The 26746-nt window shown below is 48.2% G+C and overlaps 2 protein-coding genes across 2 annotated transcripts in view; both read left to right on the forward strand.

Annotated features, from left to right (window-relative positions):
* The first annotated feature begins 1814 nt into the window (after positions 1–1814).
* Positions 1815–5325, forward strand: tcf19l (transcription factor 19 (SC1), like). Its single transcript, XM_028963783.1, has 3 exons — positions 1815–2085; positions 3118–4126; positions 4502–5325. Exons 1-3 carry the CDS (start codon positions 1815–1817, stop codon positions 4851–4853), a joined length of 1632 nt encoding a protein of 543 aa, XP_028819616.1. The 3' UTR covers positions 4854–5325.
* Positions 5326–18440: 13115 nt separating this feature from the next.
* Positions 18441–26746, forward strand: part of pvrl2l (PVR cell adhesion molecule related 2 like) — an 84911-nt gene continuing 76605 nt past the window's right edge. Inside the window, exon 1 of the mRNA XM_028963715.1 lies at positions 18441–18804. Coding sequence (XP_028819548.1) covers positions 18741–18804 — 64 coding nt within the window. The 5' untranslated portion in view covers positions 18441–18740. The remainder of the gene's footprint in view (positions 18805–26746) is intronic.

Consider the following 26746-nt stretch of genomic DNA (forward strand, 5'->3'; position numbering starts at 1 on the left):
ACACCAACCACATCCATAAACGTCCTACTAGGACTTCCTCTTTTTCATACTCAGCATCCTTCTCCCAACCTACTCAGTGTCTCTCCTCTGTGTCCAAACCACTTTATCTCCCTAACACCCAACCCTAACTGGTCATCTAAAGCACTCAGAATCCTGTACATCCTCGTCACCCCCAACGCAAATCCCAGCATCTTTAACTCCCCCATATTCACTTTAACACAGACCTGTTGGACTAAAACCTACCCTGCACTGTCCAGTACCTCCAAACATGGACAGATGCTCTATACTGCACTGTGGACTCTTTTCTTTGGACAAATCATCACCAACCCTGCAACTGCAGGCTTACTTACTTACCATGGAATGGCATCCCTCTCTGTATCAATCCTTCCCAAGGTTTCTTCCTTTCTTTATTTCTCTGTTCTAGAGTTGTTTTTTGTCCTCTGTGCAGAAGGGTTAAGTGTGGGGGGTGTCAACTGTAGGTCCTGTCAAAGCCCGATGAGACATTCTGTATGTGATTATGGGCTATATAAGAAATAAATGTTGTTTTAAGGTGAAGAAATGCGTGAAGACACTCTCAACTCCTTTATCTTTAAAGATTTCCCGTGTTTACAGGCCATTAACTGTATGATTTCGACTGTCGATGTTGTAATGCTCAGGCACAGGGACGAGATCTTGAAAATCGTTTCATGCGACCAGACAGCGTTTTTTTTTTTTTTTTTCACGCCAACTTTTTTAGAAACCCCTACAGCAGTTTCAGCTTCGACTTCAACAAGAACAAAATCAACATTTATTTCTAATGAAGCCCAAAATCCCATACAGTATGTCTCAATGGGCTTTGACAGGCCCTACTGTTGACTTGACCCTTCTACACACAAGGAAAAACTCCACACAAAAAAACTCGAGGAGAGAGTAAAAAAAAAAAGGAGAGAGTAAAAAAAGAAAGGATATTAATTATACTTCCGCGCACGCATTCAAACGGGCCGCGGTTCCCGCGCCGGCGCGGGCGGAAGTGGCGTGGAATCTCGCGCGAGGAAGCCGGTCCGGCGCGCCAAATTTCAAAGGACTTCCTTAAAGAAAAAGGAGCCGAGCGCGACGCGCGGCAAGCGGTCCCACCCCAAATAAACGCGACAGGTTCGGCCGCCTTCCCTCGAACCGGGTACGTTGCGGACGGGACTCCGGAGCCGGCGGGACGGCGGCGGGTTCGACGGCGCGGATTAGCCGCTAGGCTAGCAGCCCGCTCCGCCCGCGGCGCGGCGGTCTTTGCGACCGGCTCTCCGGCCGCTTTTCTCCCGCGCAACTAGTCGCGGGAACCGCGTTTCCGTCGCCGGGATATTTGGCCCCGGAGTGCGGCGGCGGGCCGGTTCGCCGTCATCTCGGCGGCCGACTAACCGGACCGGGCAGCTCCGCGAACAAAAAGTCGCGCAGGAAAAAAAATTAATCTAGATGATCAGTCGCAGAACGACAATGCGGATGGAACTGTGAGAATGTTGTAACTTTTTTAAAAAAGCATAGAGGCCATTTCGGAGTCGGTTCTGTTCTGTGCCGCGTTTTGTACGTTAAGTGTCAGTCTTTATTAAGAATTTATTAACTTTCGTGTATTTTTGTCTCTGCAGCTGACGCCACACCCTGCGGTCCAGCGCCCGGATTCCGCTCTCCCCTCCCCGGCCCCGAGACAGTAGTTTATTTCCGCGCCACGATCCGTGGGACCATGGTTCCGTCATGTGAGCACGTTATAAAAAGCCGCGGGGGGATGCAGTAAGGCGGCCAGTGGGAGGGGCTTGCTGATCAGGGTGAGAGCGGACCGGACCGGAACCATGCTGTCCGAGGTCCAGCCGTGTTTCCAGCTGCTCCGCATCGGCTCGTCCACGCCGCCCGGCGGCTCCGGCTCCGCCCGGGACATGTACACGTTCCGGCCGGCGCTCAGCCGCTCCGTGTTCCGCCTCGGCCGCTCGCCCGAGCTGTGCGACGTCAGCCTGGACTCGGCCGGCGTGTCCCGCGTCCACGCCGAGCTGCATGCGGAGAGGGAGGCGGACGGCGGCGCCGAGGAGGGCTGGCGAGTGAGGGTCAAGGACCGCAGCACCCACGGTCAGAGCTGCCGAGAGTTCCGCCCGCTTTCCGGCTGGCCACTTTATTAGAGACGCCTCTATCACGACATCTGTTTCTTTTATAGCCCACAATCACCTGCAGTGTGTTTCTAGTGACATCTGACACGCAATTTACAGCATTAATCAGACGCCCTTATCCAGAGCGACTAGTGACAGGGACAGTCCCCCCCTGGAGACACTCATGGCTGAGCAAGTGTCTTGCTCAGGGACACAATGGTAGTAAGTGGGGTTTGAACCTGGGTCTTCTGGTGTGTGTTACACAACGTCCACGCCAGGGACGGAATATGGTCTGGTATCCGCCTCAGGCGTGGGTTAGTGTGGGTTTTAGAAACGGTGTCTCTAATAAAGTGGCCAGCGTTTCATTCCTCAATCGCACTGAGTCTGTTGCTTTTGACCTTCACTGAAGTTCTGGTTTATTTGAGGACCATGAGGAGGAATTTAACCCATTACGTGCATCTGCTTGTAGGAGTAATTTGGCACTGAATGAATTTTGAAATTACCTGTTAGAAGAAAGTTATTTGCTAATTACAGCACTTTTTTTTTTTTTAAATAGATTTTTGCTCATACCTAAGATTTAAATTTTGTCCTTTATTGTTTTGCCTTGAAACGATGCTTCTCAGTGCGTTCCAGGCCAATTCAGGTTCAAAGCTTTTTTTTTTTTTTTTAAAAACAAGAATTTTTAATTTAGCGAAGACATTATGATAGAAGATGCCTCGCTGCATTCTTACCACCTACGCCTAGCGGCTAAGGAATTAGACTCGTAATCAGAAGGTTGCGGGTTCGCCTGTCATGGTGCCCACTGCTCACCGAGGGTGATGGTTAAATACAGAGGACACATTTTATTGTGTCACCGTGTGCTGTGCTACAGCGCATCACATCACAGTGACAGTCACTTCCTTTTGTTGGAATGTAGTGCCTTCTAGCTTAAGAACGCCACAGCAGAAACCCGGAATCGGTGGGGGACGGCAGGAGGACTGTTTTATGAGGTTAAACGTCCACTTTCCACCCTCAGGCACGTGGGTTAACGAAGCTCGCCTGCAGCCAGGCGTCCAGTGGGAGCTTTCTGATGGGGACACGCTCAGCTTCGGGGGACAGCCCGACCGGGGGAGCACGGAGTTCTATTTCCTGTTCCAGAAGGTTAGCGTGCGCCCGCTGGACTTCGACGCCATCACCGTCCCCAAGGCTGGCTCGTTCTCCTCGGACCTCCAGAACCGCATCCGCACCAGTCTGGACTGCAAGGCCGACCCCAGCCTGGACCTCTCCAAGCTCTCCATCAACAGAGCAACGATCATCCTCAACTCCATCGGCAGTCTGAGCAAGATGAACGGCAGCTGTTGGACCTTCAAGAGGACGGACAAAATGGACACGGTGGACGTGGCCGGCACTCCGGTGTTCAAGTCCCTGGTGCCTCCCTCCACGCCGCCTCACTTCTCGCCCAGCTCCTTCACCGCGGTGAAGTCGGCGCCCCCCTCGTCCAAGAACCGGCGCAAGTCCGCGCACACGGTGCTTCTGGAGGACGACAGCCTGGACGAGCCCGGGAGCTGCAACGGCGCGGCGGCCGAGGACGACCACCACCGAATCAGAGGCAGGAAGAGGCGGCGGCTCTACAAGTCCGAGTCGGAGGCCATGCAACCTCCTCGGCCCAAGTTGGAGGCAACTGGGAGGATCTGGCAGCAGTTCGAGCCGAAGAGCCTGTCCACGCTGAACAGAGGTGTCCACCACAGCCACGCGATGGCGTCCAGCGCTACGCTCAACCAACTACCACTCGCTCGCGCCCACAAGTGGGACATCAGGGACTTGAACGGTAACAGGAACAGAGTTGTGGCGGTCCACCACCACCGCCACCACCACCAGCAGCAGAAGAAGAAGCATCTGTGCAGCCCGCCTTCGTCCCGGGGCAGGAGGAGGGCAAACAGCGCCCCGTTGTGCTCCCCTCTGGTGGTGGGAGGAGAGAATTACAGCCTGGCCTCGCCCTCTCTGCGCCTCTGCAAGGGGGGAAAAGTGAAGACCAAGTACGTCGGGTGAGTTTGGGGACTTCTGAAGGACATTTTCACGTCTCTTTTTTCCTGTTATTTAGAGTTTTTAAACTGTTGTGCAGTTGTTAATCTTCATATCTTCGCTTGCTGTGTGTTTCATCACAGTACTGACTTTTACATCCAGTCATCTTAATGCTTACAGTCAGTAGTTACAGGGACAGTCCCCCTGGAGACGCTCAGTGTTAGATGTCTTGCTCAGGGACTCAATGGTGTAGTAAGTGGGGTTCGAACCTGGGACTTGGTGGTCTTCTTCGAGTGTCTCGCCAACTAGGCTACTATCACCTTTATATATGTTAATGTCTTTATTGTGAGACGTCTGACAAGCTCTCATGTTGTCCTTTTTATCTCTTTCCTTCACAGAAAGCGCCGTGGGCGTCCCCGCAAGCTCCCTGTTCCTCCCTGTCCTGCCAACCTTTCTCCAGCCTCATCGTCCTCATCTTCATCCTCCTCCTCCTCCTCGTCTTCCTCCTCGTCCTCATCCTCCTCAGACACCGATGACGACGAGGAGGAGGCGGGATTCGCACCGGGGGCGGAGAGATGCGCCGCGGCGTCCCGCTGCCGACTGCCCCAGCAGGACCCGGTGCAGTGGGTCCAGTGTGACGACTGTGACGCCTGGTACCACGTGGACTGTCTGCACTGCGACCGCACCGCCCTGCTGGACCCCAACGCCGATTTCCACTGTGGCTGCAGACCAAAGACGAAATATAACTAACACGCCCAATTAGCAGCTGACCCAGCTGTCCTCGTCCATCACTTTCTGACTTGTCTTAATCTGCGCTAAAAAGGCAACATTTAATTAACGCGTGCTGACGCCTGCACTTACGAAGAGGTCACGACCCACGGATCATAATGACATTTAACAGCGGCTGATTCACTCGGTTGACTTTTACAAACCTCTTTTTTTCCCCGGTTTCCTCGCCGCTAAATGCCAGCGTTGCTTGCGTGAGACGCGGAATGAAAGCGGGGTTCGCCCTGTTCACCCACTACTCTCTACTTTCAAGGGCCCCTGAAGCTGCTCCGTTTCGCTTTTAAATTTCGCCTGATAACGGGACCGATTGCACTCACAACACCTTACGACCTCCCCCACACACTCACGCGAAGGGTGCGGTCTGATGCTCAACGCAAACAGCACGACAGACTTCTCCTCCACGTGTTTTTGCTATTTTTTTAACTAACGGGATGTCAGTGTGATCATGACAATGTTGCTGCTTTTTTTTTTTTTTTTTAATTATTTGTAAAAAGAAAACAAATGAATTGCAGAATCATACATACTGTACTATGTATTGCTTAAGTATATGAATGCCCTTCTTTTGTTGGCTTTAACGTGTTTGATAAATCGAATGAAGGTGTTGTATATGTTAGACATTGTTACACTTTCACCTGCATATATATCATAATATAGCAATATTGTGTAGCCGCGTTGTACCTTTTTTTATATAGACGTACATTCAGTGACAACGTTGGTTTTCAATCAGTTTAAATGTCTGTGGCTGTGAAATCATAAATGTGTGAATGTGCTTTTGATGTGGAAAATTCATAGTCTGGGACTACTTCTCAAATGTCAAGCTTCCCATTAGGATTTTTTATTTTTTTTCTCTCCTTAATTAACACGAGTCTTGATTGTTTTTCCACTAACAAATTTGCATAGTTGTGTCTTCTGCAATACGTTGACCTAATTCAGCTTATAATATGATTTTAAAAATAAATTTCACACTATCTTCACTTTAAGCAAAGCATTGCATCCACCTTAAGAAAGCTTATTCGAAGTAACTATTGAAATGTTTTAACTGTCTGAGGTTAATCAGGGAATAAAATATTTAAAGAAATGTGTAAAGTAACCTTTTTAATTTTGTCTGTAGTCATACATTGCCAAATCTATGTCCCTTGTATATGTAAAAAATACATATAATGTGCTGTGACACCTTGATCATGTGACACATTATTTGCCGGTTCACATTCAGGCCTTCAGAGCATAAATCTTCACATTTATTAATCTGTGAAACGGTGGCACGCTGCTGCGGTGACTGAGTTAGTGTTTCTCATCACCTGCAGTGGCATCCATCCCTATGCTAGTGCTAGAGCCATTTTACATGTCACATGCATCTAATCTCGGTTCTAATTAAATGTTCTCCCATCTCAAGTCTTCTCAAAGCGCACATCTCATTAGATAGATAGGAGACAGTTGGAGCTCTTTGTAGATCTTAGATCTTAACATCTTCGCTTGAGACATGAATATTTAACCAGTAATGACAGCGTGATGCGCTGCTGCGTCCTCCTCCTCCTTCAGCCGAATGTGTGCCACCGTACACAGATGGATGAAGACAGAAACAGAAGGGGGATTCTTTTTTTTTTTTTTTTTTAAAGACACTGGTCTGCTCACCAGGTTGAGTTTTTGAACTATGTGCGTTTCCATGGCAACAATTTTGGCACTCACTCTGACGGTGATTCGTCTGGACTGCGCAGGGACCGGGAAGGTTTGAGGGAAGACGGGCGAAGGGTAGAAAGAGGACGAGTCCTTTGAGGTTCTGGCTGGTTGAGGAGGACAAAGTCCTAAAACCTAGAGGGGAAAATATGGACGAGGACAATGGGTGACAGTTATCCAGGTCCTCATCGTCTCATCCAGCAGATGGCGGTCCTGTCCTACGGCTCTGCTGAAACTGTTCCTGACACACTTTCAACCGCATTTTAGAACATTATTTCCGGCGTCCCCCAGTCAGTGTCTCCGTGTGCTGGTCAGGTTAATGACAGCAAAATGGGGATACGGTGACCCAGTAGGTGACGTTCGTCTCTGGTATTTAACCTGTTCCCATATTAACTTCCCCTTGTATTAAAAAAAGTTATTTTCTTCTGGTTTCTTTAAAACATTTTTTTATTTAGGTCACTTCAAAAAGTGCTTGATGTCCAGCCTAAATGAACATAGGTTGCTTTATTTAATAATATAAGGACTAATGTCCTAAATTGTGTCACAAGCAGAGGACGTCAGTTTGCGAAGCCTTTTTTTTTTATTAATTCATTGTTCTCACCTCAGTTGTGTTTATGTAGCACATTGATTTGGTGGTATTAGCCACCAGAAGACCCAGGTTCAAATCCCACTTACTACCATTGTGTCCCTGAGCAAGACACTTAGCCCTGAGTGTCTCCAGGGGGGGACTGTCCCTGTAACTACTGATTGTAAGTCGCTCTGGATAAGGGCGTCTGATAAATGCTGTAAATGTAAATGTACATATTCCTTTATGCTGGTTCACTGCTTTGATAGTAAATAGAAAAGATTGAATTCTTTCAGTTGTGTTCACATGAGTCAATGTTGCCAGATTACGGTCAGTAGTTACGGGGACAGCCCCCCCTGGAGACACTCACGGATAATTGTCTTGATCAGGGACATAGTGGTACTAAGTGGGATTTGAACCTGGGACCCACTACCACCACCCTTTAAATGTGATATTTCTGAAAATAATGTTTTTTCAAGAATGGCCAGGGAAGAACCCATTTCTGATTTCTTCGTGTTACAGTAAGTTGTACAGTAAATACTTCAGATACACCAGATGCTTTCACCACTTCTGCACGAGTTTTCAGGAATTTTTGTCCACGTTTTAATCTGAAACAATCATGTATCTGATGCCCTGTGCCCTGTGACTGACCCCATCTTTGTGTGCCAAACACCCCTATGCGCTTACTGTGATTAAAATGTTCTGTCCCACGTGCTTATGAGACTTAAGACGTAAGATCTTTAAAACAGGGCCCAAAGCCTCACATATATCTCATTCACAATCAATGTTCAGGGCTTATCAAAGAGGTCATCACAGGTCGTACGCGGGTCGCACTCTTCATGCGCAAGGCACCGACAGAGTAAGAAACGCAGCTCAATAAAGCTGGAACTTCAAAGAGAGGAGACAGGAGTTGCCATAAAAGCATCTTCAACCTCCTTAAATTAGCCCGCTGGGCTGGAAGTTTGAAGCCTGGCGGGGGCGGGATGTGACGGACGGCCTAAGTGGGACTGCTAAGTGGAGGATGCAACCTCTCTGTCTGGGCCAGCCTCGCCCTTCTGCCTTTGTCTCCCCCCCCTTCGGGGATTTGGAAAAGAGAAGAACGTTTCCTCTCGACCTGGAACTCACCCCTCTTTGGTTGCTCGCCAGCGCGAGATAGGGGGGGAAGGAAACAGCCGAGGCGGTGAGCGTTGCGCGCAGGTACGCCGAGCACAATGCCCTTTTCTGCGCCCCAGTGCTCGTGCAAGATGATGCATTTGCCACCGGTTGACAACGAGCGTAAGAGTCCTTTCCTGGTTGAAATGTGACGGGAAGTGACTCTGTCATAAGTGCCAACAAACATTTCCGCCTCGGTCAATTTTTGCACACCATGCCCCTTCTAGCTGGACTGTGTGTCACATAAGCAAACTGCTGGCTGAAGCGGTCATGAGTAAAACGTGCCTTCAGATGAAGGAGAACAACCCAAAGCAGCAGCTGAATGGTGCTAGTAGCCTAGTGGGTAACACACTCGCCTATGAATCAGAAGACCCAGCTTCAAATCCCGCTTACTACCCTAGTGTCCCTGAGCAGGACACTTAACCAGGACTGTCCCTGTAACTACTGATTGTAAGTCGCTCTGGATAAGTGCATCTGGTAAACGATGTAAATATAAATGAATGAATGTCTTGCCTTTAGGTTCTGGAGTCAGGGTGGCGGGTCACTCAGGTTCATGAACCCTGACCCTGTGTTTCCTGGAGCTCACTGAATCATCGAACAACCACGAATCACGTCAGCGTTTCTTTCCGCTCACAATATCAATGGCTGGGTACCGTATTAAAGGTCTGAACCTGGATCAGATGAGAGGTCGTAAGGTCTTGGTCTGCTTTGCAGATCCAGGGAACCCGGCTTCGGTCACGTCCGGTAAACAGGGTCTGGTTCTACACCCTGGTTCAGTGAGCTGTTGAGGGGGGAAAAAATACAATATCTGCACACTCTGGGCCATTTGGCTCGGAGTTGACGTCCCTCTGCTGCTTGACAGCCACGTTGTGGTGGTGCTTCGGTGTCGTGCGAGTAAACAGGAAATGCAGAGCCGCTGACTCAGGGCGCCGAACCATTGTTCACGTCACCAGAGCAGCCGTTTGTTTGCTCGGCCTGATAAGTTGTGTGCAGCACTTTGCCGGAACGGGACGCGCTTTCGGCTGCCGTGTGATGACTCACCTCCAGCAAATGCTGACCAGGGCCGCACCGGCGCGCCGTGAGGAAGTGTGGCGGTAATTGCACCGGACAGTTGGCTAACACCTCATCAGCCACGGGACTCATCGATCACGAGCTCGCGTGGAGCCGGCAGCCTGAAGCCAGTCAAACATTTTCAGATTTAATAAAGGTCCATCTCACGAGCGAACGGCGCGCGGCTGTTTAACGTGCGGGGAAGAAGATGCCGCACACGGGCCGAGTTTGCTGATGTCACATCGAATCCACATCCAGACCGGACTACTTCGCAGGCGAAACGGCACCGCCGTCAATATAGATCAGCATTGTTACTTCAATACGTTCAAAGTGAAAGTGAAAGTGAAGTGATTGTCACTTGATACAGCACAGCACACGGTGCACACAGTGAAATTTGTCCTCTGCATTTAACCATCACCCTTGGTGAGCAGTGGGCAGCCATGACAGGTGCCCGGGGAGCAGTGTGTGGGGACAGTGCTTTGCTCAGTGGCACCTTGGTGGCACCTTGGCGGATCGGGATTAGAACCGGCAACCTTCTGATTACGGGGCCGCTTCCTAAACCGCCAGGCCACCACTGCCCCCAACAACTATAACAGCATTAATAACAATAACATACAATAGTTTTTAATGCATGATGATAATAGTATATTAGATAATTACACCATATGTAAAGCACATTTTTTTGCCACATGGTTGCTCTGCGGTAGCGGCATCAGGATGGTTGCAGCCTGGCGGGTGAGCCAAGGTTTAAATCCCACTTACGACCATTGTGTCCCTGGGGAAGACACTTAACCCTGAGCATCTCCAGGGGGGGACTGTCCCTGTAATTACTGGTCGTTAGTCGCCCTGGATAAGGTCGCCTGATAAGTCGCTCTCTCCGTTTCAGGGCAGGATTCCTTTGGGTTCTCTGGTTTCCTCCGACTGTCCAAAGACATGTACACTAGGTGGATTGGCGTAGTCGTGAGCGTGTGAATGGTGTGAGTGGGTGAGGACCTGAGTAACGGGACTAAGTGGGTTAGGAGTGAACCACATTTCGTTGTTGAAGGGATTAGATTTAAAACCAACCATCATGGTGGCATTGGGGGCTCCCCGGGCGGCCGTGCTCATTCAGGGGGTGGGTTAAAAACTGTGAGCACCGGGCGTTGTGATGTCATGTGTCAGTTAATCCCGTTCCCTTTTACTCTTATTTGAATGTTTATAAGACATCATAATGATGTAAACCAACCCAATGTGGCCTAGCGGTTAAGGAAGTGGCCCCATAATCAGAAGGTTGCCGGTTCGAATCCTGAGCCGCAAAGGGGTCACTGAGCAAAGCACCGTCCCCACACACTGCTCCCCGGGCGCCTGTCATGGCTGCCTACTGCTCATCAAGGGTGATGGGTTAAAAGAAGAGGACAAATTTCACTGTGTCACCATGTGCTGTGCTCTGAATTACAATCACTTCTTTAATTTAAATTACTAATTTAAAATGAGTCTTGATTGATATTCCTCTTATTTAATGCATATACCATTTGTCACATTAAACCATTCTTTGTCTATATGTGTAATTTTTTATACCTGTTCACATAAACACATTCCCTTTTTTGGAGCCTACAAAGGCTCCACATCTTTGTGTGCTCCCTTACTAAACGGCAAGATGAATCCCAGTTCCATTGTGATCTCTTTTGATTTGCTGTGATGTGGCTTCAGAGGCTTATTTTTGGGGATTATGACACTGCTACTGTCGTGAATTATGCCTAGATTATGCGGTTCGACCCCAAGCGGAAATAGGGCAGCGGGTGCAGCAACGTCGCCGTGCTCCACTATAAATACTCCTGCCGTAAAGCTTTGTGATGAACTCTCTGTGCTTCAACGCTGTAACTGTGCTGTGACGCCACAAGCAACCGGACCATTTTTACCGAAGGGAGTGAGAATTACCGAAGGAAAAAGAAAGACGGTCTGCAAAAGAGATTAAGAGAGAGCAAGGAAGCGAAGGAGAATGGTAGGAAACGCAGGCGAAGGCCTGGCTGCCCCACGTGTGCATGCCGATACCCCGGTTCCCCGCGCACAACCCCACAAACACCCCTTCGGCCCCGGGAGCGCTCAGGCCAGCGTTCTATTTATGGCAGGATGGCTGAGAGGACGTGAGAGGGAAGAGAGCGGGGAGAGGGAGATGCCCATTGTCTCTCCGTGTGCCAAAAAACGCGAACAGTGAACAGATGCACAAGTGAAATTTGATAAACGGGCGCGATGTGGAGTGACATGGATGAGCAGATGCCTTCTGTGGGCCTTTCATTACGGGGACATCTCGCTCAGGAAAAGAACAACTGACACACACACCCTCACACACAATGTCCAATCACGGTGCACACACACACACACCCACACTGAAATATAGGTGTACACCCGCACACATGCAATTTTCTCTCAAATGCTGGCTTGAGGGAAATTACGGTGCATGACAGCCCGCTAATGACTCCTCAGGGAGGTGGACAGGGAGCTTTTTTTTTCTGTTGCTGAAGAAGAGATCAAGATTGGGGGGGAGAAGATGGCCCCAAAGAGGCCATCGAGAGATCAAAAAGACGGACTCGCCGTACTAACGTGGAAAATATTAGAGCAAATGGGAACTGAGAGCCCATGGAAAACCGTAAGTAGGCTGGGCGGGGGCATTTCGGTGAGGTGTAAGCACACTTCCTCCCAGGGGCTCTGCGTCTCTCTCTCTCTCTCTCTCTCTCTCTCTCGCCCTTTAATGTCTTTAATTAAAGTGAACAGCATTATCCGCTGCTCCCTTGGAGTGCTATTACCAAAGCAACGCTTTAGCTTCAGCTCAGCTAATGGGGCCTGGAGTGGCGCTGGGCTCCAGCCAGATGACGTGCGAGAGGAGGGGAGCGTCCGTACGGCGCGAGCGTGCGCTAGTCGGTGGGGGGAGGAGTGATGGAGCGGCCAGCAAATTCGGAGATCAGGACGTGCCACCAGTGTAGAATTATGCCCGCCGAGGTGTCGCCTGATGCTGATGCATGATCAGATTACTCGACAGCCAGTTTAATCAATCTGATCCCGCCAAGCCAATCTCTGGCCAGGAGGCCAATTTTTCAAACGGCTGGTGGGGGGGACGGACGAAAAAAGGAAGACAAAAAGAGGAAGGAAGCAGCAAAGTCCAAGCATCTAGGAAATAACTATTTTTAGGTTTGAGTAAAAGTATAACTCAATGTCAGGATAAAACAGCACCGAACAGAAGACACAAAGATAATGGACTCAGCACAGTAGAGGACAATGTCAAGCCTTGATTGCTTAATGCCTCTAATTTCCCAAAGCTTTTAATGTTATAATGTGCATGCAGTGTTAAAAACATCTCCCAAGCAAAAAGAAGAAATGAAGAATTAAAAGTCAAGCCATGGATCTACGCTCGTTCACTGTTATAAATCGGGTCCAGAAGGGCGGTAGATTAGAAGGTTTGCCCCCTATATTAATTAAGATATCATAAATCAGTCATTTTTCACTCTCGCAATAATGGAAGCAGATTAGTGACTTTTCAGCAATCTTTGTTCCTTTGTTTAGGTTTTTTACAACTTATAACGTTCATTTGAAGCATTTGGTCTAAATTGAAAAATGTGCAGTGCTGGTTTTGCACGTGAATAACGTTTTAGAAGCATGCATTTACTTGATGATCAATTTTTACTTGTACAGTGCTTGTTAGAACATGTATATTAGAACAGTGTGCAAAGCCCCTGGTCAGCAAAAAAAAAAGGAAAAAAGAAACCAAGATGGGGAACTATGACTGGGAAATGCCATTCTCCACTGGCCATAACTGGACAGCACCGAGGAGCAGCTGAGTCCCTTTTTTTGTTGTTATGCTACGGAGGAGCCCAGCGTGACAGCTGATCCCGGGAGAAGATCCGCACGGTGCTGCGGTAGTGCAGTGAGGTTAATGCACAGCAGAGTTCCAAGCAGAAGATTGGTTTTGAGTTGAGGCACCAGCGTGAAGACTTTGTGGAGTTCTCCACAGTATCACCTGGCTGGAGATACGGGAGCGTGGTTGAAGAGTGTCTACCACCAGGCTGAGATGAGATTCGTAATTTCATCGTCTACACACACCGCATGCCTGTTTATCTCCGCTGTGCACTGGTTACTGCGCCCATCTAACACCGTTAAATGGAAAATTGTTTCCCCTTCACATAATGCATACAGTTTTATTATATTGCGTATTATATGGGGCTATTTTATTATAATTTATGGCTTGCTCGTAACGTTTCATTATTTCACTCTTTCAGCTGAAATGACTGGGTCTCATCATCCTACACATTTCATTGTAACTGCTGGCTTAGCGCGTTAACCTACTTGTGACTAATAAGCTGCACTTGAGTCCGAGCAATGCGCCGAGCTCGTTCTGCCGCCGCGATTAATGTCTCGAGCCCCCACACCTCAACCCATTTTTGTGCCAGGAATGTGTACCTGATGAAGTGACCACAAAGTGGACTCTCGAAAAACTTCTCATCTGCAGTGGTGCTGATTTTATCCTGAGTAGGCGCCCGCCGTGTCTGTGAGGACTGAACCTTGCTGTGCCAGGCATGACGGCTCTCGTGAAAGCTGCTTAATGCTTCACGGCACCATGGTGTTTGATGGTGTTGATGGCGTGATGTTCTCAGTGTGGACCAACGAATGGGTCGATCCAGGATGGCGGAAATATTTCACGTTCAATAAGAATATTAAAGGCAAGTGGAGCATAATTACTGCTATTATTATTGCTTACTATAATAAACAGTTTGAGGCTCATTTGGGAATAAAACTGCATCAGGAGAGTTGCTCAAGGCTTCAGGCTCTCACTGTCTGTATATCTCCAGGACCAGAATATCTCCGGGGCAACCACTCTCATTGACAATGCTCTGCTACGACATCAGTAGGAAGCCAGCTTGTTTATCCCAGCCGCAGCTGCGTTTTTTTTCTTCTCCGGGGTAGTCAGTTAGACGTAAAATTATGCAGGTAGGCCAATCACCCTCATTGTCAGAAAAGTGTCTCTCAAGTGCCAAAAAGTGTCCTATTGGCTGCCCCGCACCTGGGAACTTTTTTTTTAATCGAGTGCCTTAATGAAGGCTCTTTTTGTGGAGAGATGTTGTGCAGTGCCCTACAAAGAGCCCTTACAATGGTCCAATCTTGATGTTCCCCGTGGGTGCCCTTTCCATGGAAAAAGGATGCCGCTGTGTAAGCACCCTACACATTCTGTTCCCACATGATTACGGGGTCTCAAAAATGGCTCTTTAATGGGATGCAATGCCATTTTAGGTGTCCTTATGGGCAAAAATGTCCAAATGATTCACAAATATGATGTCCATGATGCTCAAATATTCAACCCTAGAATGGTGAAGTGCTCTTCTAATGGATCAAATAGAATATATGGGGCTGTAATGGCTTAGGATTTGTGAATTTAGGGAATTTAGTGTCCCCAAATGTGCCCAATGTAATTCAACAAAAGGTGTCATTAATTCAGTTGAAGTAACTAAGGTCTAGTTAAAATTGACTCAAATAAAAGAAGAATCAAGGCTGCAGATTGGTCCACCATACACTCATCCTAAATTTATGATTTCGAGGCTCCATCTTGTGCAGTAGTTTTTTTTTTTCTTTTTGGTTATTTTTCTCTTCTGCCTTTCAAACCGCCCGAGTCCACCACTGGTTGAATGTCAGTGCTTAACAAGAGCAGAAAATAACTACTCTGGGCTAATGTGAGTGTGATGTAAGTGGAAGGAAATACAGCATTGCCAACGCAGGGAGAGCAGTCACCAGACTCAGATCAAATGAATCGAGAACAACTTGGCTTGTAACCAGCCCTTCCAAAGCACCCGCTTTATTTGATGGAATGGGGGTAGTTTTGTGGTTTACGAGGTCTTTGAAAGAAAATGTTGCAATGGTATTTTCCCATGAAACCCCTTACAATTTTTTTTTTTGTAAACTGGCCTAACCTTCGCTCACAATGGGAAAAAAAACGACAAATGCAGGCAGGATTACTTGTTTTTTTCCAACGTGGAAGAAAAGCAGCAGCTTATTGAGGCTGCACACTTTGCCATGACCTTCGCCCCCTGTGCGCTCAACAATAGCCTTCAGGAGCCGATAATTATGACTTCAAGCTATCTTCTGGTTTCTACCACGCTTGGCTATTTATGACAGCTCTGCCTTGGTATGAAGGCATGAACGGAAATAAAGCGAGGGTCACAGTACACACTGATAATGAATCTCTCATTGTCCATTTTCAACATTTCAAACCCTTATTTTATTTAAAAAAAAGATTCAATGAAAGCTCGAAAGTGAATGAGCAAGAGCACCAAGTCAAATATACACCAAACGTCTGTTAAACTCAACAACAATCTACCTCCAACCTTATACGCCTCCTAACAATCTAGCCATTTTGCACATTTCTGCTCATTTTGCACACGTTTGTCTTGTTTTGAACTATCCTACAAATCCACTTACAAGCATCTTACATGATATTGTCCTGTTTGGTGTACAGAATGTTTTTTTCCTTTACATATTCTGTACATTATTAGTTTTAGTTTAAAAACTAAACATTGTGTAATGTGTTATGTATGTGTAATGTATTGTGTATATGTAGTTTTCTTTCTTTTACGATTGCACTATGTGTGAAACACTATTTTAATACACGGTACACTGTGTATACTGTTGTACTGACAATAAATCTCTCTTGGATCTTGAATCTTGAACATAAAGATGGGCACGATTGCACATGAGAATGCTGGAAACCAAAGTTTTGCCAAAGAAAAGCAGCTATATACTAAAATAATTACAAGCTGCCCTTAGCTGGGGGAATGCTATAAATAAAATGCTATGACAATAATATTCAGTTTTCTCCCCTGGGGCCTTTCGCTGTTGCTTACCATTCTGTCATATTACCTTAGCAGCATTAGCCGTGTCATTACCATAACACAGGCTCCTGCGCAGATATTTGGCGGATTGACAGAATGTCCTCAGGCAGGGGGAGGTCTGCCTCGCTTATACTGGAAATTGCCGTCCAAACCAATTTGCCCATTGCGACTAACCACAATGCCAAACATATGGAGCCTGTATGGCTCAGGTGGGCGTGTTAGTGAAACCGTGGCCCGTGTATAAAACTCATAGGATTTAAAAAAAAATCTTTATTAAGAAAATGATAAAGGCGCTGGCCCTTCGCTAGGGTGGCTCCAGCAGCAATCGGTGGAACAGAGCGTTTGACAGGCCACCAAGGACCAGGGGCTGCTGATATATATCTCACCACCATGCGCAGACAGAGAGTCCAAGGCCAGGGATCCATTGGATGAATTTGCAACGAAAGCGTGTGTGTGTGTGCGTGTGTGTGTGTTGGTGCGTAATTCATCTAACTGTCAACAGATGGCACACTGAGGTAGGTGATTAACATGCAGCACACCCCCCCACCCATGCACCCTGCGGAGTCGAGACTGAGCTGACCACAGAAGCGCAAGCCGGCAGACAAATTCCAGCTCCCACCATCTACCGCTTCACACCCCACCCCCCTATTCATCGCATCATTAAAGCAATTTAACAGGTGGCCCAGGTACTATCATGTATGATATTATGTAACTAATTATCATATTTATACGGCTTACTGATTTATTTCATCGTGAAACTGAAGCGGCACATCCTACACACAGATTCTGTTCAATTCTCCTGATGGAATATTTATTAGACATGAGAAAACCAGGAGAGACCAGCACTGCTGGTTTGAGCAGTGTGCCGGCCCTGCTGAAAACAGCTTGTAATATGCTGGTAATCATGGTAAGAGGAGAAGAGGTGACAGAAGACTTGTCTGGCTGGTTTGGTTGCTTGAACATGCCAGTGATTTCCTGTTTCTCCAGGGAGTTTCAGGTCACATCCGGCACGTAATTTAGTCATTGTCACTGACATGGTTTAATTACACCATAATGATGTATTATTACATATATGTCAAGTATATAAACTGTGCTGCTATATGAGGTTTCAATTTGCTCTATTCTGGGTCGTATATTGTGTACTAGGCAACATAAAGGCATTATTAGTTGATTCTCACAGATGGGTTTGCAATATAATTAGCAGTAAATTATTATTAGTTTATTAGAAAACGTCTTAATTGACGTTCTGAGACAACTGATTTAAAATTCCCCTTGCGTGAGTCGGGTTGCAAGGTGGTTTCACAAGGAAGCAACTTCCAAACTTTCCAGGTTACTAAATTGTGACGCCCTCCGTGACGTCACACTTACAACACTTAAGGCGGTCTATTCCAGGGTTGCCAGGATCGTGTTTTACCAGCATTTTGGACCATTTCAGTATAAATAAAAACAGATGCAAAATCATTACTATTAAGAAGAAACACATATGGCCGGAGTAGAAACAAAAACCCTCTAAATTGTTGACAAGTTAGATGTAGCCTATTCTTTGTGTTTCCTTTGCAGGTTTGCCCATTTTTCCATTGCACTTTTGGTACCATGTACATATTTTACTTTAAAAAGAATTTTTGAAGTACAATTAATTGAACATGACACACACGCATACATACACACACACACACACACACACACACACACACATATATATGTGTGTGTGTGACGTATATGTATGTATATGTTGTGTGTCTGTTTGTATGTCTGTGTATATATATATATATATATATATATATATATATATATATATATATGTGTGTGTGTGTGTGTGTGTGTGTATATATATGTATGTGTGTCTATGTGTGCGGAGGAGGTAGTAGCTTAGTGGGTAAGACACTCGCCTGTGAACCAGAAAACCCGGGTTCAAACCCCACTTACTACCATTGTGTCCCTGAGCAAGACACTTAACCCTAAGTTGCTCCAGGGAGACTGTCCCTGTAAATACTGATTGTAAGTCGCTCTGGATAAGGGCGTCTGATAAATGCTGTAAATGTAAATGTAAAATGTGCAAGCAACAGCGAGGCCCCAGGGGAGAAAACTGAATATTATTGTCATAGCATTTTATTTACAGCACTCCCCCAGCTAAGGGCAGCTTGTAATTATTTCAGTCCCGACATCCTGGCTGGAGGTTTGGCGCGGTTCTGCAGACACCTGGCAACCCGGCGGCGGCGCCGCGCTTCTCTCTCCGAGCCGAGCTCCGCGCTCCCGGAGTCGCGCTTCCACGGCGGCGCGCAGAAGGTGGCGCGGACGTACCTGCCAGCGCACGGACGGGGAGTGGCGTCTCCTTTTCTTTTTTTATTTTTACAGAATGCGTTCCATGTGATGATCCGGGTATAAACCCGAGAACGAGGACATACAGCGCCGGCGTGCCGGACAAGGCGCACGGCTTCCCTCTTTATAAAACCTCCCCGTCCCTCCATCTACCGAACAAATCCGGTGTAATCGATAGTTTTTTTTATCTTTCTTTCGTCACGAAGTGAGTATAGCCTGCCAGGCGGTTTTTGGGCAAGAATGGCGTACTTCACCATGAAACACAACTGGACGGCGTTCGCCCTGCTTCTTCTGACCTTTCAAGGTAAGAAACTGCGAATAACGCGCGGACTTTTATTAAAAAAAATATTACAATAAAAACCCCGCTTCCCGACGCTGGTGACCGGTCCTGCCCTGAAGTCGGGGTCCCGGACCGCGAACCGGGATCACGTACCGCGGCGGCGCGTCGGGAGGGAGGAATTAAATTATTATTTTTTTAAAATCTTTTTTAAATTTCTTTGGTTCCTTTTTTCCCCGCGACTGTGCGAACTTTCTCCTGCCGGCGGCGGCGTGCGGCTCCCCTCCGTCCCGAGTTTCGGTGCGACGTGCGACGCAAGGTGTGGCCCGGCGGGGAGTTTCGTCCCTCCGCGTCGCCGCCGCCACAGCAGCAGGTGGGAATGTTCTGGATCCCGGAATACCGAGTACCATTCCCACACCAGACATTCCCCACGCTCAACAGGGCGCCGCGACCTTCGCCTTTTTATTTTATACGTTTCGATCTCACTTTGTTTGACGGAAGGAAGAATCGGGGCCGGATGCGGGCGACGTTGTCCCGAGACGTCGCCGCGGGCTGGGGACAGCGCTGGTCGGCGGTGATAAGATGTGACATGGCTGAAGGGTCCGTTCCTCAGGTGCAGCGATCCACGGCTGGTCGCGTTCTATCCGTCACGTACACTGCACACACACACACACACACACACACTTAGATATCTATTTATAATAACATGCTGAAAACCCTCCTGCGGCTGCAGAGGGTGAAATTGGGTAAATCTTCCTTTTTAATGCCCCAGAAAGAAACTTCTGTTCAAGGAATATTCCGTCCCATATATATTCCCACCCGTTATTAACGGCGTCATGTCCACATTCTGGTCATCAAATTTGGAAATGGTGACAGAGACCCAGACCAGACAGTTCGGACGTTGGGTCTAAACGTGGACACGTGGGGTAAAACCAGCTCATCTCCGGCATCTCCGGCACCATCCACACCCGCTGGCCAGCTTGGCGCGGGCCTGTCGGCGGGCACCTGTTACGCTGTCGCCACTGCGACGGTGCCACCGCTCAGACGCGGTGACATCACTTTCAGGAAACCCGGCCCGTCCCCGATCTGGAGTCCTGTCGGATGTTTCCGATCTGGATTACAGACGTGGTCGCCATGGAGACCCTTCGGCAACCAAACCAATTAAATTTGTTGTTTTTTTCTTTTTTTTCCCCCCCGAGCCGTTAACGAGATTCCGACATAAAAAACTTTGTGATTAAAAGTCGCTCCGTGTTTTAAAAGCGGAGAGCAGCTCGTCGCGCGGTCTCGCGGGGCCTGTTTGCAAACTGTGGCAGAAAGAGAGACAATGCGGCGCAGTTTCCACGGATTAGGCCGCGGCTCGCACACAGATAAAGGCGTCCTCTCGCCATCCCACACACCCGCACCGAGAGCGGCAGATACGGCGCCGCGGCCAGGCTGAATGGCCATTCTCTTCCGACTCGCCTGCTTTTCAGCCTGCATTCAGGCGCCCGTTCCTGGGCCTTTGTTGCCGTGGCTTTAGTCACTGGTGAATTCAAAGAGCCTCCTCCCTCTCTCCCTCCCACCCTCCCTCCCACCGCACCGAGTTCCAGGCCTCATTGTTTATAAAGGCCCTGGCCGAGGTTCGTGCGGTGGACGGAGTTGTCGGGGAGGGGGAGTGCGAGACAAAAAAAAAAGAGTCCCCGTGTGTCCTCGCCTTATCCTGACCTCGGGCGGCCCACCGCCGGTTCCTGTTATAACGCCCCCGGGGGGATTCACCGTGGGCCGCGCGGCGGCTTCCTGGTGGCAGAGCTGACCCCAAATGAAACCCAGGCCTCCCCGTGGCCTTCGCACTTAACTTCTCGCGAGAAGAAAGGAAAGAAGGGCCCATTTGACTCGGCCGGATTACTTCCAGGAGGTTACTTCCGAAATACACCGATGCGGCGAGAACAAAAAGCGCGATATTCCGGCGGGTCAGAGGTGCCGTTGCGCAAATTCCGGCAGCCGAGATGGTGCTGATCCCGTGTCACCGAGAGCAGCCCATTAGCGAGGCTGCGAGGGCTCCTGACCCCCCCCCCCCCCCGACACCCACCCAGCGGAGCTGTGAGATAAAACAGAGGCTAAAGAGATGGGTTCCTGTGTGGGCTCGGGGAACCGCCTTCCTCTGACCCCACCGCGCTCCCTTCGACTCGGCCGAGGAGGTGTCCCATGCGTCCGCTGATCCCACTGTTAAAACCCGGGCTGCGGAATGATGTTCAAAATAGATCGAATTGGGTGCGTCATGCTGATCGGAAAAAGAGAGAGAAATACCCCCCCCCCCCCCCCCCCCCCCCCCCATTTCCCTGCGCGGAGATCCAACGCTCGTTAATTACGTTTGATCTTCAAAAGAAGCTCGCCGGCAGATTGACTGCATTAACACCGCGCCCTTTAATTGTTTATTTCTTTTTTCATTCTACCTTGGGGGTAATAAAACATCATTGCACCCTAAATGACCGACATAATGAATCCGTTTGTTATGAGTCCGTGTCCTTCAGGAAGGGATCTGGACCCCCGTGACCTCATTTTCCAGGGCCTGCTTTCGATCGGGCCGTTTTAATTGAATCTCCTCTCCTTGTGCATAAGCAAAATAAAAAGCGAGACAAGACAAGAGCTTGAGGTTTGAGAAGCAAGTCGGACGAGCGAAACCCGAGAGCGAAATCTTTTTTTTCTTCCTGCCAATTGAGTTTACTCTCAGTCCCGGGGAGTAAATGAGAAACACAGTTGGCCTCCAGCGTGGTGCCTGGTCTGGAGAATGGAATTGACAGGCGTGTCTCATCCCAGCAGTGCTGCTGAACGGAGTGCGGCTCCTGAGCCGAGGCGTTAAGAAATCGGGGCGTCGACCTAAAGCAAATACCTGAGCGTGTTAACATGTCCGGCGATACGCGGGAATCCGTTCGGGTTCTTAGCGAGTCTCACACGCGCCCAGCGTCCGTACACAATCTATGTTGATTGGCATTGGGACCCGCCATGAGAATGGATTCGGTACAATTACGTAGAGCGTGGAGCCGGTACAGATCGGGCACCGGCACTGGGCATGACTGGTGCTACTGGTACAGACACAGACACAGTTTGTTCGATCGTTTGAGTCGGTCTAATGAAAACCCAAATGTAAACGTAGACAAAATGAATAGCAGGTTATGTATTTTTTTTAAAAAAGGAATGAAATGGAAAGTGGAACTTAGTTGAAAGCATTCATAAGTGAAGAATGAACTTCAATCCACTTCACTTGTACGAAGGGAAGTTTTTTTTGTCCAGTTTGAATGTGAACACAATGAACAGTGTGAACACAATGGTAGATTTCCCTGAGATTACGCTCTTATCCAGAGTGCTGTAATTCTATATATGGTTCCAAAAGCACAACATCAGTTTTCCTTGAATTTATTTACTGTCTTAATGAGAACCTTTAAAGCAAATATGTACTAGTTCACATAGATTAACCTTTTTTGACCTTAATCGGAATGCACACAATGGTATCTTCGGTAATCATATATATATATTTTTTTTACTAATTTAGGACACAAAGGGGTCTCTTCATAGCCAGCCAATATACCTCAGGGACACAGAGGGCCAAAACCTGCAATTTAAGGTCATCTAGGTCACAAAGCAGTTTGTTATTCACTGGGCCACTAACTCCACTGATATTTGACCTTTGGCCTTCTGGTCACTTGTCCGGGTGTGCTTTGTTTTTTTCGCTGAGGACCACATTCTTTCTGCATGTGTTTTCACAGAAGAACCGAAAAAAGAAATGAAGAAGGCTGCACAACTTTTGCAACTTTTGTTAAGCCTCGTTTGCGTGGATCTGAGCTGCAGTTGCGTGTGCGAAGCAGCACAGCACGGCGCGCGGTAATGAGTGATGCTTTTTGCAAGATCACACCTTGGTAAACAGAGACCGGGTGGCTGACAGAGGCTGTGCAAACTCAGTAGGACACGCAGACCCCGCCTGTCCGATGGGATTCGGAGCTGATGACGCTGCACGCCGCTCGGCTACCGCACCCCGCGGTTCGGAGCGTAGCGCCCCGCTGCTGTGTCGCCCCACGACTGTCATATACATGGTTTCTGGAGATATACAAGTGACACTTAACGTGTGGTACTGTACACCTTCGCTGCCAGTCAGGTGATGATTTACCTAAAGCCAAGTCATACGTTGCAGAAACGCTGCAGAAACGTTCACCGACGTTTTCTGGTCTACCTCAGAGCAGCATGGCTGTACAAAATTGTGCGAAGAGTCAAGGCTGCAGACGTTTGTGTCAGATATGGCTTTCGTGTCGGCCTTGGCATGCCAGTGAATAAATGCCGACTGTTTGCCCAGCAGTCTAGCACACGAGGCTGGTCCAGGCAGGCCCAAGGAGAAGATTGGGTTTGATATTGCTGCAGGGATTCGATTTAGGGGGGGGGGGGGGTTGTTCTAAATTCACAGTAATGTAAATAAATGAACATTGTGAAGAATGTGGGTTGCCTCCTGCATCACTGTTATTGGAAATTGTGTGGGAGTGTCTTCGTGTCCCACAGTTCTATGTTTCAACATAGAATCCACACGTATTTTCAATGTTTTCGACCACATTATACATGTGTGTGTTTGTACTAGGGTATTGATCTGCATGTATTAGGGCTGTCAAAGTGAAATGTGATTCATTTCTGAAAAAATATTAAAATTCACGAACAGAATTAACGCAGCTGTGTGCTGTTTACTTCTTGTGTGGGTCTGACATTTACATTTACAGCATTTATCAGACGCCCTTATCCAGAGCGACTTACAATCAGTATTTACAGGGACAGTCCCCCTGGAGCAACTCAGGGTTAAGTGTCTTGCTCAGGGACACAGTGGTAGTAAGTGGGATTCGAACCCGGGTCTTCTGGTTCCTAGGCGAGTGTTTTACCCACTAGGCTACTACCACCCTATGACACGGATGCAAGCTTCATCCAAGCCAGAGAGAGTCCCTACATAAAGATGGAGATGGAAGAGATTTACATTGTTTTAGTATTAATACGAATACAATACCTTACTTACTCATCAGTTGTCATTATTGTCAGATGGTCAAATACAAATGTTGTGTATTTGCTTTTTTCTTCTTGTCTGAGAATGTGAGCGCCACCGAGTCAATGTTCCCCATGCCGGAACCTTGCTGCATTACAACCATGTTAACCATCTTGATTATCATACTGAGAAAAGATGGTCGACTCTGCTGCCTTCTGCGCCTGTCACCATGTAGTCGACGTCCCGATCAGTGTCGTTATTGTGAACGTGAGTGTTCCCGTGTCACTTTTGGACCGCGTCACCCGTCCGTGCTGGACCACAAGCACCTGTTCTTTTCATCGCTGTGAATATGCCTGTCAGTCTCTGGCTGAGAACGAGCCCGTCGTCAGATTGGAAATTCGATTGTCTTGAGACTGATGACAGATGTCTGGTGGTTTATGGTTATTGGCTCTATGAATATTTGTCATTTGAATGTTGTTGTTTTTTCGGGAGGGGGGGGGGGGGGGGGTATATTCCTGGTACTCGGGAGTGCATTTGCGTCCGTACGTGTACGTGCACGTTTTGGGGCCTTCTCGTGTCGGCAGGGCTGCTGCCTTGAGGTTTCGAATCAATACAGGTTACCCCCCTCTCGCTTGTGCATTCCATTACCATATATGGGCAGCCGAGCAAGACGGCGCAATTACCGCGGGCCGCTAGGTTATTTCGCATAATAGCTCTCCCTGTCGCGCTCGCTCTCTCCCGCTCTTTCTTCCCCTCACCCCTTCAGATGTCTCCCGACACTGTTGCTGCTCACCTAATCGCCCTGCTCCCTTTCATTTGCCGTATCTCTGTCTTAATCTCCCCCCCCACCCTTGTTATTTGCAGTCATTGTCTCTTCTTTCGCTCGCCTGCTGTATCTGTCCGTATCGCTCTGCCTCTTTCACCGTCCGCTTCATTCATTCGCGTCCCACGCTGCCGACGATCTCGCGACTCAAAGTGCATCCAGATAAGCTCGCGAAAAAACAGAACGCCGCCGGCAGCGGCAACAAATTCGGTGCCCTTTTACCGTGGTTTGTTCATAAACATTTCATTGAACAGTCTTTGCGCTGAATCAATGGCCTGAAGTTGCCTCACGGTTCCCAACAGTGGACGTGCGGCTACCATCGATTGTTCCGGTGCTGAAATACAGCAGTATGTGGTGACTTACCACGGTTCAGCTCGAGGTAGGGTGACCTGGCCACCACCCCCCATGTTCAGAAGTAAAAGTTTTACCAGGGAGGTTACCTCTAAAAGCTAAATTGGCTTCTCGCCCTTCGCTTTTTTTTTTACTCAAGTCTTTGGCTTTCTTCACAGTGGAGGAGTTTGTCAGAGATTTCCGAGGCTCCCTGCCTTTCTGCCGTTCGATTTCTTTCCCCTTTCCCTTCTGAGAACCCTTAAGCCTCCCCACCTCCTTCTTCTCCTGAGTACGAGTATCGGGAAGGTCACACGCGCGTTAGTCCTTATCAGTGCTGATAACTTCCTCCCTCCCATCGTCTCCAGTTTCTGATGTCTCTCTTTGTGGGCATCCAACCACCCCTTCTGCTCTTCATATTTTTCTCTTCCTTTTATCGGCGGTGAGGCTGATTCCAAGTGAAAAAGTATCAGGATCTTCACTGCAGAGCAGAATATCAATTGTATTTATCAATTGTAATTATCAAATTATGGTGCACACAGTGAATTTTGTCCTCTGCATTTAACCCATCTCCCTGAGTGAGCAGTGGGCAGCCATGACAGGTGCCAAGGGATCAGTGTGTGGGGACGGTGCTTTGCTCAATGGCACCTCAGTGGCACCTTGGTGGACCGGGGTTCGAACCGGCAACCTTCTGATTACGGGGCCGCTTCCTTAACCGCTAGGCCACCACTGTACATTTTTGTTCAATATTCTGGCCATAAGTTGCCAAGGTTTGTAAGTATTCAGTATCACGAGGAAGCACCATTTGATGGATCCTTATAGATTAATGTATTTAATGAATATTATAGATTTTTGGCAGTAAGTTATGGAAGACCAGCTCAATCAGTCACTTTAAAACGTCATTTAACAATTAAATAATAACTCATGGGAGAAAATCAATAATCGATGTGCCATTTTTAAACCTGGGTTCTCTATGGACGCCATAGTTGCCTCGGAAACTCACCTTCGCGCTGCTTCCTTAAGCCGACAGATAAAGTTACTTTCACATGAAAACCGCTCTCTCATTTGACCGAAGAATGTAAATATTATTGCGAGCGCACTCCTCTTCTCCAGATGCCGCCGTCCAATTTCCCCATTATCTGTCATGGAAGCAGACTAATAATCTGCCGTTCGGATGCATGGCGTCGGCGCTATGGACCTAATTGAATAAAGCCGCCTGTGGTGAATGTGTTTATTCACGCTTTCTTCTGCGGCCTGTCTTGCAGTCTCACCTCGTCAAAGCCCCTCGGTCCTCTTTCACCTTTTAGCACTCATCGCAACCCTCTTGAGGATTTATTGGCATGTGGACGTGTTTGTCTTTCTCTGCGTGTCCGTCCCCTGGGCCGCTGGTGTTGGAGCGCATTGCTTGTGAAGGGTGACTTTCAGGAAGAGGCCGTGGGCGAGTTAGACACCACTGGTTGGACTGGTTCTGCAGGATCTCGGTATCAGCTGACGCCCTTCACGTGGCTCCGCTCGCACTTCTGTGTGTGTCTTTGTGTGTTGTTTTTTCGGATGCAAGCGTGACGTTCTTCCGTCTACTCAGATCAAATTTGCTGTATATCCACTGGGTATTGCTTCTGGCTGATAACCAGAGCAATTGGTCAATAAGATATCTAGTCAGTTAATTGCTCTCCTAGAATAATACTCATTTTCAGCTGATTCATTGTAGAATTTTTTTTTTTGTTAACCTAATAGGAAGCAATCTGTCGAATTTGTCGAAGAGAGGTGTCGGTCAAAAGTACATATACAACAAATCTACAAAGCCGCCTGCGCATCAATCAGCCTGCCCA

This window comes from Denticeps clupeoides, chromosome 20 (assembly GCF_900700375.1).
Source record: "Denticeps clupeoides chromosome 20, fDenClu1.1, whole genome shotgun sequence".
NCBI lineage: Eukaryota > Metazoa > Chordata > Actinopteri > Clupeiformes > Denticipitidae > Denticeps > Denticeps clupeoides.

What these genes read in the sequence shown, in the direction of transcription:
- tcf19l (XM_028963783.1), top strand. Translation starts at nt 1,815, where the DNA reads ATGCTGTCCGAGGTCCAGCCGTGTTTCCAGCTGCTCCGCATCGGCTCG. An exon ending in CAAGGACCGCAGCACCCACG is followed by an intron (nt 2,086 to 3,117) that starts GTCAGAGCTGCC and finishes TTCCACCCTCAG; the next exon opens with GCACGTGGGTTAACGAAGCT. An exon ending in GTGAAGACCAAGTACGTCGG is followed by an intron (nt 4,127 to 4,501) that starts GTGAGTTTGGGG and finishes TTTCCTTCACAG; the next exon opens with AAAGCGCCGTGGGCGTCCCC.